Consider the following 17,980-nt stretch of genomic DNA (forward strand, 5'->3'; position numbering starts at 1 on the left):
AGTCACAGCAACCAACTTTTGGGTCGTGTTCAACAAAGAGAAGTGAAGCCATTTTGTATTCTGCCGGCATAGAAAAGTCGTTAAACCCAATAGAGGCATTAAAAACAAACAAGACTTGCAATTAATCATATTTTTGATAGAACAAAACGCATGTCAGGAGGGCTGTTTTGAGTTATTTTTTATAAAAACTGTCAAGGTTCCTCTTTATCACCATGGATGTTTTGTTTAAACATCATTTTGCTTTCAGTTTACAGGGTCTGCATGCTTTTGTACAGCCCTATGATGCATGCTGTGTACATAACTATAAATCCTCCCAATAGGAAACACAGCCTTCTGGTTGGTGACTGATGGTAATATGAAATGGATTTGTTCACCCATTACATTAACATTATGTACTGAACCTATTTTTGCTTACTTTCAGCATGTATAATCTTTGCTGACAAGCAAGAATGAAAGGCTTTCAAATCTTGAATTAATTTACCGTAAAAAACAATAACACTAGGCTATATGTCCCTGAACATATTTTCAAGTGAAGAGTGACGAGTTACCGCTGAATATAAGAATTTTCATTTTAAATGCATTCAAGTATTAATATGTGGCTGTATGCATGTGTGTATTCAGTATGATAAATAATTATGATTACAGAGGGGAAGGAAAATGGTTCTTCATACCTTATTTCAATTATATATTGTGCCTGAACACCAAATTCAAACTGCTCCTGAAAAACCTCCCACGCCATTCCCAAACTAATCTTTGCCACATTCATATTTGCTGGTATCTCGGCAGCTGTCATCGGTTACCTTTCATAGTATTTTAAAAATATATATTTAAGCCACCAAGAAAGAAATAAAATCAATACCTCTCTAAAAATATGATTTGGTTTCCCAGTTTCCTTAACCCTAACCCTGTTATCTTGGAACTGTGCCCAGGTCCAGCAGTGAAATGTGAACGCTCTGCATGCGAGTCTGCTTGTCAGGCAGGTTTTCAGAGCTCAAGTGCACTTGTGGGAAAGTACCACCAGAGTTCAGCAGTTCCAGTTTCACTGGGGCGCTCACAGCTTCCATTTGTTAATTGCCTTGGATACTGGAGTTTATATTTTGCACCTGAACTGAAGACCTAACGAAAGTGGTTAAAGTCAACAATAAAGCCTTAATAAAACAATCCTGGGATACTTAGGAAACTTAATTTTGTCATGGGAGAATCATATTATATATAGATAGATGGATAGCTTTAGATACATAGATAACATTACAGTTGACTAAATTCCACCTATTCTAGCACCTGTTGGTTTTATAACAGATGGTGCTAATGATTATTTTGGATTAAATGGTTTTGTGAATCTCCCCAGCATGCTCAGGTCTTAATTGAAAGGACATTTATTCAGACATAATATTTCAATTACCAGGTTTAAGCAGTTAGACCTTTTTTCACAAGTGTTCAGATAGCTTTGAGTCAGTTAAAGCCATGTCTCTACTACACATTATTATGAAGTGCAGTTGGTATGTGCAGGCTGCAGGAGCTGTGAATATTTCAGTACTGCCGGAGAGTTATATTTATATAGTTCAGACTTTTATATACTGTAAAGGTATTTAAAAAGCCTTTTCTTCCCCCCCCCCAATTTAAAATAGTCTGCTTTAATTACAAAAGAGCTGAAAGCAATGCATTTGATATTGGCTACACATTTTAAATATGTTAAAATAGAAGGTTTGTACCTGAAGAACAGAGTGTCCCACGGGGCTGTTCTCTGGTAGGTCAGCTTCATACACCATCTTTTCAAACCTTGGGGCATTGTCATTGGCATCTGTGATGGTGATTCTCAGCAAAGCGCTGCTGTAACGTGCTGGGCTCCCACCATCCACCACTTTGATGTTAAGATCGTAAGAGTCTTTCTGCTCTCTGTCCAGGGTTTCCAACACAATAAGCTGTGGAAGCTTCTCACCCTGGTCCTCTGCCACCTGCAGCCCAAAAAGATTACTGGCATCAGAGCCTGTCGTCAAGTCATAGTCCGAGACTCCATTGCGTCCTGAGTCCCTGTCGGTGGCCAAGGGAATTGAAAAAAGCGCCCCTAAATGAGTGTTCTCTGGGATCGAAAGACTCAGGATAGGAGAGGAGAACTGCGGCGTGTTGTCATTGATGTCTTGGACCTCGATTTTGCCTTCAATAAGACGAGGTCTCTGGTTCTGGTTGAGGTCTGTGATGGACACCTCGAACTCCAGAATGCAGGGGTCATCGTCGAAGAGGTTCTGACAATCTTTTAAGGTCTCTCGGTCAATTGGAATCTCTGTAGTAAATATATCTCCTGTTTTTCCATCCACACGGAGGTAAGGGGCTCCCACCTCCAACTTGTAAAGGTGACCGGTGTCTGGTAGACCTTGGTCGGACGCTAAGCTACCAATCAGTGTGTTCGGAGGTTGCTCTTCAGGTACCCTGTAGAGGATACTCCCCACAGTCCTGCTGCAAGACACCAGCAAGACGGTGCATAAGAGTAGAGATCCAGGAGATGCATCCATCGCCACGGGCAGGACTTCAGCCTAGAGAAGGAACAAAATGATTTATATTAGTTCAAAGGATTGTTGGGTGCTGGAAAGTGCTCTCATTTGACTCCACGACTCAGTTTAAAAATTGTAGTCTGACTTTGAACTTGGACATGGAAATGTATTGTCTTGTATGATTTGGAAAATATTAAAATTAGTACGTGTCCCAATTGATTAGGCATAAAATAAGCCACACCACAATTGCACATGACCTCCATTTGAGATTCATCTTGTATGTTTTGCAAGTGTTCTCTGTATGTCATAAGACAGAACTAAATTACAGATGCATTTGTAAAATATTCAGTACTTAACCTTCAAGTTTACTTGAACTAAATACCAAAATCTTAAATTTATATTTTAAATCACTGAAGGAGAGAAGGGATTTAATGTTAATGCTTTCTACATCTGTGCAACACTATACATTTATAAACTATAAATGCTAGCGTTTGATTTCAAACTTAACCATCTTATTACTTCACACTATTTTGGGCTCTGCTTTGATCACCATTCACAAAGGCAATTTTCAGAAAAGTTAAAATAAAAACACAGCTACTATAAAGGCTAAACTATATATTTATCAAGGAATTTTATTATGAGAACAAAAGTACGTGATATCATAGAAAGAGTGAAAATGTTAAACTGGCAATGGGCCGGACACATTGCAAGAACAACAGATCAAAGATGGATAAACAAACCTAAGAATGGACCCCAAAAGATGGAAAAGACCTACAAGGAGAACACATAGAAGCCGGGAAGATTAAGTCAGAAGCTATGCTGGCGTGACATGAAAAAAAAAAAAAAAAAAAAAAAAAAAAAAAAAAAAAGAGACATCTCTGGAAACATCTTGGGGAGGCTTTCATCTAGCAGTGGATCGATATAGGCCGATATATGTAGGTTGAGAAATGTGTTGGTCACTTTGTACACTTTCAATAATCAAAAGTATAATGTAGATTAGAACCAGAGGCGTACGACACTCCCCCGCAGCCCCCGCGGTGCAGGGGGGCCCACAGAGATGCAAGGGCCTCTCCCAACATTTAGTAAAACATATATATATATAAATAAATCAAGACATTATTATTATTATTATTATTAATAATAGTTTCCCCTTAATTCCATAAAACATTAAAAAAAAAAAATTCCAGATCCCCTGGTGGTATTTTCCCGTATATTGTCCCATATATATAACTTCAATGGGGAGTGAGGTTGAATCTCGCGTTCTGATCTTGCGGGGGGGCCACAATAATTTCCCGTACGCCACCGAATAGAACATTTAATGAGGTAAAATTCTAGCAATTTTTTAGTAATACCCCTTTATTGTATGGTGAATATCTTGTATTGTAACGTGAATACCCTTTGGTATAGATCCAAGAGTGCACTTAACAGCCAATCACTGCCCTACCAGACAGTCTGGGTCTTTTGGTGTTGTTGTAACAAACTTGCCTGCACTGCTGCATACTTTTTTTAAATATATAACTGAATATAGCAAGCATACATTTGTTAAAGAATACAGTCTGACAAACATTATGTATCATTTATTTCTTATAATATTGATAATTTAAAAACAGGCAAAGTAATTAGTTCTAAATAAACAAATACATTCATGATGAAAATAATTAAATAAAACCAAGTTAATTTATTTTCCATTAAGGTTGGGGTGGCTCTCTTTGATGCTCCTGTATCTATTAATTGCAAAGGCTCTCACATTTGCAAAGCAGCTGCCTATTAATGTTACCATAATGAGATTCTGTGCAACACATAGAAAACAGAACCCCATTTCTCAAGGTCTCCCTTACCTGTAGCTTGAAATATTTATCATAACAGTTCATTCATTTTTATTTTGTGTTATATTAATCAAAATGCTTTGAAGGGATGTCTGTCGTGCAGTGGACCGTTTGTCAAAGCAAGGTGGGTGAATAGGAGGTAAAACGCATACAGTATGGTGAACTAAAATCATACTGAAAACTATGGACTCCTTTTCAATACAGTAAGAATGCTTGCATTTTGTCTATTGCTAATTTGATCACCCTACCCAGCAAGAAGCTACATTTCAGATGTAGTATAGATTATAATTATCCTGATGACACCCTTGGAAGAACCATTTGACACATACTTCTGCAGTTGAACAGAAGATCTAATTAAAATTTGAAATAACAGAATCCAGGATTTGGCATAAGTCTTTAGCCTTTCCTTTCATATCCTCCACAGCACACTGCCAAATGTGTCACAGACAGGCAGCCTGATCCAGTTTTGTTGCCCGACCTGTATAAGGCTGAAGACAACTCAAGCCATCCTCTCGGTATTTCACATTGCACTGATGAAGGACTGAGCAATCAGTGGATTTTTTTTCCCCTTTCCTAATGCAAATAGGAATGCAATTTCAGCTATTTGCCACAGAACTGAGAACCATCTGCACATACACTCACCTAAAGGATTATTAGGAACACATGTTCAATTTCTCATTAATGCAATTATCTAACCAACCAATCACATGGCAGTTGCTTCAATGCATTTAGGGGTGTGGTCCTGGTCAAGACAATCCCCTGAACTCCAAACTGAATGTCTGAATGGGAAAGAAAGGTGATTTAAGCAATTTTGAGCGTGGCATGGTTGTTGGTGCCAGACGGGCCGGTCTGAGTATTTCACAATCTGCTCAGTTACTGGGATTTTCACGCACAACCATTTCTAGGGTTTACAAAGAATGGTGTGAAAAGGGAAAAACATCCAGTATGCGGCAGTCCTGTGGGGGCGAAAATGCCTTGTTGATGCTAGAGGTCAGAGGAGAATGGGCCGACTGATTCAAGCTGATAGAAGAGCAACTTTGACTGAAATAACCACTCGTTACAACCGAGGTATGCAGCAAAGCATTTGTGAAGCCACAACACGTACAACCTTGAGGCGGATGGGCTACAACAGCAGAAGACCCCACCGGGTACCACTCATCTCCACTACAAATAGGAAAGAGAGGCTACAATTTGCACAAGCTCACCAAAATTGGACAGTTGAAGACTGGAAAAATGTTGCCTGGTCTGATGAGTTTCGATTTCTGTTGAGACATTCAGATGGTAGAGTCAGAAATTGGCGTAAACAGAATGAGAACATGGATCCATCATGCCTTGTTACCACTGTGCAGGCTGCTGGTGGTGGTGTAATGGTGTGGGGGATGTTTTCTTGGCACACTTTAGGCCCCTTAGTGCCAATTGGGCATCGTTTAAATGCCACGGCCTACCTGAGCATTGTTTCTGACCATGTCCATCCCTTTATGACCACCATGTACCCATCCTCTGATGGCTACTTCCAGCAGGATAATGCACCATGTCACAAAGGTCCAATCATTTCAAATTGGTTTCTTGAACATGACAATGAGTTCACTGTACTAAACTGGCCCCCACAGTCACCAGATCTCAACCCAATAGAGCATCTTTGGGATGTGGTGGAACGGGAGCTTCGTGCCCTGGATGTGCATCCCACAAATCTCCATCAACTGCAAGATGCTATCCTATCAATATGGGCCAACATTTCTAAAGAATGCTTTCAGCACCTTGTTGAATCAATGCCACGTAGAATTAAGGCAGTTCTGAAGGCGAAAGGGGGTCAAACACAGTATTAGTATGGTGTTCCTAATAATCCTTTAGGTGAGTGTATGTCAAACTCCATTCTGAACATGTAATTGACTTAACTGGTTTAGTTTACTGCAAACAATGGAAGGATGCATTAGGTCTGTACAATTCAAGGAACATCATGATCTAATACAATTAAAATTAATAAAATGACTGCGCTATTATAATCAATAAAAATTATGAGAATAAGTTATTCAATACTCAGTAAATATGTTCATGGATATAAACTAAGTTTATTGGTCACGTCATATAACTACAGAACCAACTTTATAATTTTGATTGAAGACAACCAAATAGAATAGTTTATGAACCCTAATTGATCAATTCATTTAAAATGCATATCTGATGCCCTACAATCAAATAAATACTTGTATCTAATAGGATCTTATAACTTAAGTCCAATCTGGAGAAACAATATTTATTAGTGGATCTTGCTCATCTTTTTTGCTGGATCTTGTTGAGGCTAACATTGTTCCTATATGCAATTGAATTTGACAATAATAAAAAAAAAAAATCAGAGCATCATTTAAAATGTTAATTTTGTCTTCATCTACCTGTAACTTTCTACGGATATCCTGTACAATTGCACTGCTGTGTTAAGAGAAAAAAGAAAAAGCTAGCGACAAGTAGGCTAAGTCTTTACAATGCAACATGCATCCTTCAGAGTCATGAACAGAATAACTAAATAATAATGTTGAGTTGGCTGTATTGCTCAGGATTTCAACATGAATCATGACTCACAATTAAACAACTCAGAAACTGAATCCACGTAATGTCCATTATAATCTATGGTTCTTTTCTGTGGGGAGAAATAAAATCCTCATACATTATTGAACAAAGATGGGGGTCCTCGGTTATCATATAAAGATGATACCTCCTAAGAGGCTCTTTTAAAAAATATCAAAACAGAACTATTAGTTCAGGAAACAAAACCAGAAGAATTGACCATTGTAACATTTCACCGAGGACTCATTTGTTAGCTACCTCTATCTCGTCACAGTAAAGCTTTTAAAAAATCATTGGGGTATGCCAAAGCTCTTTAAAAGCATTCCATACGTGATAAAGTACTCAAGTTGGGAGCATTATTTGAAGCTGCAGTCTTCTCAGCATTACCCCATGATGCGACAAAAAACAACAAATGGTCTTCTAACTTTCTTTAACCATTTCAGTTTTATTCCAACCATTTTGTTTTTCATATAACCATTACAACAAATGCTTAAAGGGTTTAAAAGAGTAACTTCAATTCAACACCTACCCTAATGTCTAAGTACAGCATTACTCTGCAACAGTTTTCTAAAATTCACAGCAAGGTGTTCATCACACACCTACGCCACCTTGCATTACATACTTTCCAGAGCAGAGAGGTAATGTCAGAGGAAGAACTGTAAGAAATCTAAATCCTACACTGCCAGGCATCTGTTGCCTGTCAAAAAAGGCACCCAAGAAATGGTGAGGTGAATCTTTGGAAATAGAAGGCGTTTATTTGTGGAAGAACAGAAATCCACACAGTGATCTGTAAAAGACAATAAGGTTTGCTTTACCTCTGCCAGGGCAAAATCAATTTGTCAAAAAGGACTTTGAAGAGAAGACCGGAGCAACATACAGAGAAACGTTGTGCTGTATATATTTTGTGGGCTCAGAGCAGCGGTGAAAAACACCCTGGGTCCAAAGTTTCCTCTGTAGCTAAACTAATATGTTACTTATGTTACTTTTGTGTGTGTACAAAATACTGTGGAAGAATAGACCGGAAGGGAATTCGGTTGGGAGATAATTGAACATACAGCAAATAAATTATTTATGTATTTAAAAAAAATAATTTGCTGGCGATTTAGACTTGAGTACAGCATACCCGTTTATTTTATTGTTACTGCTTGGATAGAACCTCATAATTTACACATCTGACCTTCTATACTGAAAGCAAGCTGTCCCACCCTAATGCAAGCCCTAAAATCCACAGCACAATAAATTTGAGGCCACAGACTGAAAGGGGTGTGTATTACAGCTACTAAGAGTGTTAGAGCTACTGGTGCAATTAACTTTTATAACCCAAAGAACACATAACCATTATCCTTAAAATCCTAAACCACAGAAAATACCATTCTAAATTTAAATAGAAATGAGTTTGGTTCATCTGTTAAAATGTATCATTTAAGCTTTATCAACTTATTAGGAAAAAAGAATTGTAACAAAACATGAAACCCATCACAAGGATAGTTACGAAGAGGAAAAAATAAATAAACACCATCAATTCCCTTGTAAAAAAGCATAAGAAGTTAATGGTCTCTTCAGAAATTTCATTCACAGAACATAAAAAACATTAAACTACAGTAATGATGTGGTCTTGTTGTAATTCCAAGCAAACCAACATTCTGAAAATATTGATCAAAGGATGCAGGGAAAAAAGGCTTTAAAATGTTGCTTGGGAGAAATATTCAATTCTAGGGTCATCTAAGGGAACAGGAGACTGGTGTGTCTTGAGAGGCCAAATTCAAGTGCCACATGGCCGAATGTGGGTGGTCCAGGCTCTCCCTGGAGATAAAGAGGATTATTTTAATTATTTCTTTCAGACTGTTTTCCAAGATTAGTCCTAAATCAGATGCAGGAAACTGTTGCATTTCTGTCCACATTTCTGACCAAGATGTAGACTGCTCAGGTCAATAAGCAATGCAGTGCAAATGGCTCTTCTCAGCGGGATTGTTAGTCAGAAAACGTTGCTTAAAATACAGCAAGTACTTTTTCAAATCTAAGGCAGAGAAAAACACCTGCGTTTGTGTAGTTTACTGTAAATTCTATATAGTTAAAACATCAAGATCTCCTGCCTCAATATGGCATGATTAGTAATAGCTAGCTTTAGAAATGAAAGACTAACACAAAAGACACCATAAATGAATGTGCTGCACTCTTCTGGAAGCAGCATTTTGGCAAAACTAAATGCCTCTTTCATAAAACTGCGTGCAATGAAGACTAAATATGCTTAAGTAGTTATTTCATCATTTTTCTTTAGTTCCACAATATGTCATTAGAGGAATAAACTTAGTGCTGTTATTCCACAGTGAAAAATATGTATGACCAGTTTACTGATATATAACCAACTAGATACAATTAATAGACTTACATTATTTAGAGATGAAATGATAATTACATTCAATAGAGGAAAAAAAGGGTTTAACAACTTGTGTTTTTGAAAATGTTTTGTAAAGCCATCATTAAATCTAAAATGCATCTGGAAAACAAAATATGATAATTTAAATATCTATGGTAAGGCCATCATAACAACAAATCTCTCTCCAAAATGTTGATATGCTCTCTAATCTCACCAAGCCAAGCAGTACCGTCTAATGGAAATGTAATGGCATCCTAAGAGGCAAATCAAGAAATTGTGATTTTGTTCCTTATGAAACACCACTAGAGTGCAGTTATACTAGGAAGGGCATCTGAAAGAGGAAATTAAAGTTTAAAAAGCTTTACAATTGTCTGAAAGAATTAAGTTACACGAGATCATTACTTAAAACAATATGGAGGTTATTCAAAAGTTATTAATCCTACAATATTTAATGTAAGGGCAAATGCAAACTAAACACAAATATAAATCCGATGGGGTATTTGGTCTCTGTATAATGATCGTATGCAAGCACAAAACTATCAGTGTTGGTCAAATGGACAATCGGGCATTTACAGTTTAAGGAGCCTCCATAAACTGAACTAGATATGCATCGGTATATATGAACACTAGAGAGAGAATATACGCAAGTGATCTTTCCTCACTAAGGAGCGGGCAATGATGTCTGAGGCGAGACAATGGCAGTGTGCCGTCATGCAGATGGTTTGGAGCACAAGACTGTATTAGAATGAGCAAATACATTGGGAACAGCACGGTGGGATGGCTTAGGTTCACATTTTAAGGTAGTCCAGATTTACCATTTCAAGACCATTTCAATCTTGAATAATATCATGACAGTATTTGTAGAATCAAATCGAAAGACAAGTTTAGATTGAACAGATCATTATCATCATGGATAATAACACACACTTTAGCAATGTACCTCAGTCCTCTACTGGAGAGACTCAAACTATAATAACTAGCACACGATTTAAGAAGCACAAGGAATATTGTAGGATTTTTATCATACTGAAACTACCGTGCACTACTGCCTAGGGCTAGGCTGATACCAGAAGAGTGATGTCCGCTGTGCCCAAAGTTTATGAGGTGAAAGAGCAGTAAGTGACAGATGGCTAAGGGATACAAAATGATCACATATTTCACATAGAAAGCATAAACATATAGAATAAAATATGCCCCTTCAAAATGAAAAAAAACATTTTAATAATGCAAGTTGCTGGAGCATGATTGTGCACGCTTTATTACATAAATCTAATATTTACTAGGCTGCATATTTTTCAAATATTATTTTTAATTTGAAACATAGGTCCATTCCAATTGTTTTTTCTACAGAACACAGGTCAGAGAATAAGTTGATGTTTTTCTGAATAAAAATGTCATGTAAATAAGCATCCTGAAAACCAAACAGATCCTCTGGGTTATCGTTGATAAAGAAAATGAATACGAGACGGCACAGACCATGTATTAGTGTGTTTTTTTGTGTTGATGCATACAGTCAAGAATGGTTGTTCCCAAAACTGGAGTGAATGAACACAGGAGTCCAAACTGCATTTAGTATATATACGAGAAAAACACTGAAAGATGATGTACAGCTTTAAATATTTAGGTTTTGTTGGTTTGTTTTTCCATTTATGAACTTGGAGTCATTCATTTATACTTAGGAATTCCACATTGATGCTGATTGGAAAGTAACCCCATGCTTTTCAGTAACTTATTTCGCATTTGCAACAGGTTGAGGTGTAAAAGGGGGAGAAGTAGCATCTGTGGATGTTTCTACTATTGCAAATTTAAAGAACATAAACATTTTTTTAATTCTTCTGAACCTTGGAGGAGCTACTGTTCTTGGATCATGATGCGGAGAACTGTACATTCAAATCAGCTCAACTCTTCAAGACTAAGAACAGAACACAGAACTAGTTAACATTAAGATTGAACTACGCTGCTGAAATTGTATTAGAGTAATGCAGTTAGGGAATAGGGAATACCTTATCTGGATAAAGAAATATGATCGTGTCTGGTTCATGCTTTTTGGACATAGTGAATATAAAACAATTTACTCCAAAAAGCAGAGACGTCCATACGATTCTGACCTAATAATTTGTTAAATGCAGCTTGTATTTGACTTGTTTGTTAATTGCTGGAATCTTCTTGCGTTTCAAGTTGATAGATTATCATGAAGAAATCCATGTTCTTCTGGTTTTTATTGACAAAAGAAGTGCTGCTTTTGGAATTAAGCTTGCAGCCTTAAACCCCTTCGGTTCAAATAAATTGTAATTATTCCATTTCCAAAAAGCCACAAGTGTTAAGGTCTGTGATGATGCAATTCCAAAACGTGTGAGAAGATCTTAGCAGCAAATGTGGTTAATGAGAGTTCATTGTTAAGCAGATGCTCTACGTATTCGTTTTCTTTAGGTTTTTACAATCAAACTGTGCTTTAAAATAATGACATGCTATAGAGATGCGTCCTGAAAAGCAATCCAAGAATCAAGATTGATGTCCATCGTTTTCTGTCTTGCTTCCAGAATATTATACATTTCCCTTAAAGCCCGATTGAATTCAGTGCTGAATGTATTGAAAATCCTAAACTGTATACTCATCTAACCACTACCACTACACAGACATACATTCTGCACTCAATGCCTATGATGATGGCTGTGTTTGAGAAGTTGCGCAAGAGGTGTATAGTGTCTTTACCTGAAATCTAGCCAATGTGTATTATGGCGTTAACTTATTACTTTACGGCTATATCAGAGGAAATATTTAAAGGTCATTAAAAACATAATGCAAACAAATTACTGGGCAATTGGTATTTGGAATCGCTATCTTTATAAGCCAACGCATAGGTTGCATACACTACAGCAACAGATCCATCCCAAAACATACATGCATCTCCGAGATCCTTAATGAAGTTAATTGGATTGTGCGCGTCCACAATGCAGGCTACCTATCTGGCTCCAGTGCGGATCCCGGAGATACGACTGTCTATGATAACTAAAAGGGGGGAAAAAAATCCGACAACGCATCAAAGGCTTCGGCTTCCATCCAAAATGTAAAATTACAGTTTCCAGATGAATTAAGAGCTGCATCAGAAAGCGGGTGAAGCTTAAAGTGTGGAGACTGCATTGCTAAGGAAGGCGATCTTTAGCTGCTTGTGTCCATGTCGAGTGTATTATTGCTGGAGCTGCTGCGGTCAGTGACTTTTTTTTTTTATACGCACATTATAAAACAAAATCTTGAAATAAATTGCTCCGTCAGCTTGCATCGATCCGCTTTTAATTGCGCTCACCCTGTAATGTAAATGAATTAGCGGGTCACTTGCCATTGTTTGGCAGGAGACCAAATTGCAAAGATAGTCCAGCAGTGCGAGATGCAAAGTAACAGCACCGTGGAAACAGTAACCCACCCCCGATTCGTCACAAAAATCAACTTCACTTATAGTGGCACTGGGTATCTTGGTAGCAAGGAGGTAATTGTGAGACGTAAACTAGCCTATCTGGTTAATGTAATTAGCTAATGTTCTTAGCACCACGTAGTAAAGGTTGAGCATTTTCCCCACAGTGTGCACAGTCTCATCACAATAATAAAAATGTATGCAAGACAGAGCATTGCAAATAAGATAGTTTACTATTTTAAATCAACAGAGATTAGATTTACAAGCATGCAATTGAAATTGTCTACTTCCGATGTGCTGCAACTAGTAACCAACTGGGCTTCTTCACACTTTTTTTTTTTTTGTCTCGACAGTGTAACAAAAGGCTATCGAGATGCGAAACATTCCCCAATGATGGCACTGCTGTGGAGTAGGCTACAACAACCCTGAAAAACAGGTTTCAACCACATCGTGATGACTGTAGCAACCAGCAGGAGCAGTAAAACCGGAATCTCCAGTTCCGACACTAGTGAGCTGTGTTGAAGTATTTGCAGTAAAAGCCTTCCTAAGCAAAACAAGAGCAGAGCCAGGAGCCTATATATTAAACACGTCAGTTCTTGAAATGCAAGGGGGCTGGTCAGAATACGAAATCCACTGCAAATGCATTGGAAGTGCTGCACTAATTAAACGAGCTACAGGTGTTCTGGTCGAACGTTGGGAGTGTTTGGGGGGAGCACATACAATTCGAGAATGCCACAGAGTTCTAGAATTAAATTCGAATTACGCTTAAACAAACACTTACATACCATTGAATTGCAGTTCCACTTCCCAGAAAATGACACTTTTGATCACACTTCTGGCAAGGGTTTGTAGAATTATATACCCTAGCAACGCACAACGTTTCTGCAATATTTAACAACGCTGCTGCAACATTAAATTATTTCCTCGGTAGGCTAACCATTATCCCGGAGGTCTAAAATGATGGTCTTCTATCAGTTGGACGTGTGTGCTCGGATTGTTTGTAATGTCAAAACGGGAATATCGCAATGTCCACAGCCAGATCACTGCGATGAAACGGATGACTATAAGTAGTTCTTCTTCTTAAATGCCAGGAAATAATAGGCTATACCTCTGATACAGACTATTTATTGCATCTGTAGATGCTGAAGCAATAAGCCAACGGGGGGGGGGACACATCAATTGCCTAAATTACGTATTTCATGGAAGAAACCCTAAGCTCTCTGTTTAGACAGTCGCCTGTAATATGTTATATGAAGTAAAAAAATGTTTAAAATAAGGTGGGCATCATCCAAATGGTAGAAACGTATAGGGTGTATGAATGTAGTTCGTGCATTATTTTAGAAAATACAAACCTGTTACAAATCAGTGGTAACAAAAAAAAAAAAGCATGCAATGAATACAAACCGTACACTGGAAATCAAGCTCGGCAGACAACAAGTGTGCCTTTCATGTAGGTTGATTAAATAGGACCTTTTCACACCTGATCAGCTCCCTGTATTGAGATGTAGTGTCTCGAATAATATAATGTAAAACTGCCAAGATTGGCAGGCAATTAATATAACAGCAAATCGGACTAGCGTACTTGGTCTGAAAACTGTGTTGTGCTGTTGGGGGATAGGAAGAACACAACCGAGTCCATTTGAATGCAAGGGAAGCAGTTGGATTTCAGTGGGGATAATTGCCCATTAAAACGCTGAAAATGAACTTATTTTCACCCTATGTCTAATCGAGATTTTTAACACTTGACCGAACTTATACTTTGCATTTGTTAGCAATGTACGGCTTATACCAACCATCTATTTCAAGTTAACTAAAAACCTTACCTTAGTGGGGGGAGAAGTCCGCTAAGCCGGCTCCGTGCGCTTCTGCCGGGCTGGGAGCCGCGTCGCCTCTCCGTGCTCAGCCACTTCAGCCCACCAACTCCCACGGTGGCAAATCCAGCTTTTTAGGAAGAAGACGCAATCCCTAGAGCAACAACATCCACAAGAATCCCTGCAACCATGGAGCACCGCTATCCCTTCAGATCCCACAGATCCTGCTCAGCGGCCACTTTGCCTGGGCTCCCCTGCTATTTCAGTGCAATGCAACTGTGGTGCAAATATACCAGTCCGGCGAAATGTTAATTGCGGTGACAAAACACGTGACTCTCAAACCCAAAGAGTTGGCAACTCCGAACCGGTCCTACTGCATTCCGCCGCGCCGAGCCGAGCCGAGCCGAGCCGAGCCCTGCACTGAGCCAGTACCGTCTCCTCAGTGCATCCTCAGTACCGAGGCTTTCCCATGCGATACGGCTTACACAGGCACAAATGATACAGCTCAGTCCATCTGCTTGCAAACCACACTCAGGTTGTTGGTTTTTAACCCTTGTGTCTCTCTCTCCGTCTTCTCTTGTTTTACTTGTCTGTGTAAGATCGGTGGAGGAGCTTGCACAGCAGCACACCTTGCGCAGCTAGTATACGCAGCTACTGGATGTGTGAGTGAAGCAATTTCCCAGCTCTCTCTCTCTCTCTCTCTCTCTCTCTCTCTCGCCAGAGGAGAAACAGTTGGGAGGTGGAGCCATATACAGAAACCCTTCAGCCTTATCTGATTCTCAGTAGTTTCACATCACCTGCTACAGAGATTAACAGTGCATTCGCCAGGCAGGTCTTATTTACAAATAAATCGAATGATAATAATAACAATCGTCCCGAAACTCGTATTGTGACGATTTGTGAACTTGGAGTTTTAAACTCCTTGCAGGATGGCTGTGTAAGTGTCACTGCTGTACACTATTTCATTTCAATCGGATGTATATTCCCACACATGAAGTGATCTTGGCTGAACAGCGGGGTGTGCTTTCACTCAAAGTAAACTTCAGGCTGCACATGTGTGTGTCGGTGTGAAGAGGAGAGAGTACGCGTTAAGCACGGGTTGATGGGACATGCATGACATGGGTCTTCAATGGAGCATGAGGGGCCAATGTCCACCTCACAGGTCACCACTGAGGACCCGCTCAGGACCCGTGTGGGGAAATGTGTCGTGGCCCCCAGTTACCACACCACGGTGTATAGCAGTAACACAAGCATATATGTTATATAATTATTTCTGTTGTTTTATAATTGAAGGCAAAATAAAAACATACAGGCAAATACAGCCTTTATGCTACGAGTACCATAGACATTGGTTTCCTTAATAAATACCATATGGTTGGTCACAAGCGCCGTGGGAAATCTACTTGTCTTAAAAAGTCAGGATTGGAGTGTAATTCTTTCCACTCAAACATTTCTTACAATTAGTGACGCAATGAGCGGTGACGTCATGCTGGCTGCAGCTGATGTGTGTCCCGTCAGTGAGTAAACCTGCAGAGCAACAACTCACCTGCGGAATTACAGGGAGCAAACGCCACTAGAAACTAAATTGTACATTGAATACATACAAACAACCCCTCTGAGTCACTTCTTGGTATTTGTGTTATTATTGTACATTTATGGTAGTTGCTGTTTATTTACTAGTTAACTCTAACTGCATTATGCTCTCTCTCTCTCTCTCTCTCTCTCTCTCTCTCTCTCTCTCTCTCTGTCTCTGAGAGATACTGTCGTGTCTACTACTCCTAGTTAATAGAAAATAATCAATTAACCCAAACTAAGACTATTGTATATGCAAATATACCAGTTTACAGATGTTTCTATTAAAACGTATAGTTTTTAGATGTAGATTGTTTAGATGTATGTTTATTATTATTATTATTATTATTATTATTATTATTATTATTATTAGTATTATTATTATTATTATTATTATTATTATTATTATTATTATTATTATCATCCAGCTATTCAGCAGACACCTTTATCCAAGGCGACATACATGGTTTAAGTAATGACATACAATGCTATACACAACGTTACAAGGATAAAAACCTAAGTACATACAAAATAAGCGTCTACACAATGCAATTAATAAAATATGAGGTAACAGATATTATAATAGATGCAATCTATTCATGCATCATCGAATGTATAATAATCAGCTTAAATATTGGTCAGCACTGGACTGTAGGTAATTAAAAGACTGGCTCAGACATAAAGCAGCATCAAGTCAGTGGTGTTTGAGTTTGCGTGTCTTTAACAATCCGGCTCATGAACTGAGGCCAGGAAGCACACAGCAGGAAGAGTTCATTGTTCTCTTGGCGCCACCTGCAGGTATTTTTGTGAACCTATATGGGAAAAAAAAATAGACGTAAAGTCCACTGTAGTACAGTATAAGTAAGAGTTCTCAAATTCCTACAAATTGTCACATTTGAATCATGTCTGTGTAGAGACAGTAAATACAATACCCAATCAGGAAGTTTTTCTTTCTGTCTTATAATATCAGACTAAAATTAGTTGTAGTAGAAACAAATTAATTGCATATAAAAATGCCAGTATTGGAAACTATTTTATTATTGTATGTATGCAAAAGGGAAATATTTTAAACACCATTTATATGCAATTAAAATTTTAACAGTGTGTTGATTTATCAAATGTGGGACCAAAGCCATTAGCTACTTTAAAGGCTGGACACTCTGTGGCAAATCCACAACATATTTCATGTTAGATAAAGGATGGCTTCATAATGGGCAAATGTGAGGCAGAGACAATATATTAATGAGGTCATCACAGGCATTTGTCAGTGCTGTGTGCAGGGTTGACTACCAGCATAAAAGTTCTTCATTAGAAACTGATTCAAGCTCTCTTCCCAGCCTTCAACAGGTTGAAAGGTGGAGCAAACACTGAGATCAGGATCAAAGCGGAAAGCTTCTCAGTGCTATAAAACAGAATTCAATCACGGCAGGAGCCAGGGGAAGAAATATGTGACTTTGCTTGTCTTGAATAAAATAATTTATGAAATAGTAAATTAGTTAGTATTAAGCTCATTATTAGTGTGTATGTATTTAACATTTAACAATTGCAATATTTTCTCTTCCTTTTCTAAGTTTTGCTCTTGTTTTTAAGGTGTTTAGGAGGCATTTATTACTATTTTTGTAGTTAGAAAGACATACACTCCCTTGGTCCTTATATATGTTGTTTGTTTGTTTGCTTATCAGCTAAAATGCTCTGAAAGGAGCACTGTATCGTATGCCCGAACTTCATGACAATGTATTTATTTTCTTACTGTTTTCTTGCTCTATGAACTGTACTTCTGGGAATTAAAAATGAGAAGTTGAAGTTAACCTTTCTTACAATAAATATAGGTTCATATCCATTTGTAAAGCAACAGGTTAATTAATTTTGTCTTTGATTTTGTCCTGTCACGTGTTCCCCTTGGTTTTATGTTATGCCCTATATTAGTTTTGCCA

The 17,980-nt window shown here is 38.2% G+C and overlaps 1 protein-coding gene across 1 annotated transcript in view; it reads right to left on the minus strand.

Annotated features, from left to right (window-relative positions):
- LOC136763003 (protocadherin-1) overlaps positions 1-15,160 on the minus strand; it is a 147,823-nt gene extending 132,663 nt beyond the window's left edge. The window contains exons 1-2 of the mRNA XM_066716668.1: positions 14,487-15,160; positions 1,713-2,531 (exon numbers count right to left, since the gene is read on the minus strand). Coding sequence (XP_066572765.1) covers positions 1,713-2,510 — 798 coding nt within the window. The 5' untranslated portion in view covers positions 2,511-2,531; positions 14,487-15,160. The remainder of the gene's footprint in view (positions 1-1,712; positions 2,532-14,486) is intronic.
- Between the last annotated feature and the right edge of the window lie 2,820 nt (positions 15,161-17,980).

The sequence above is a fragment of the Amia ocellicauda genome, chromosome 11 (genome assembly GCF_036373705.1).
Source record: "Amia ocellicauda isolate fAmiCal2 chromosome 11, fAmiCal2.hap1, whole genome shotgun sequence".
Lineage (NCBI taxonomy): Eukaryota > Metazoa > Chordata > Actinopteri > Amiiformes > Amiidae > Amia > Amia ocellicauda.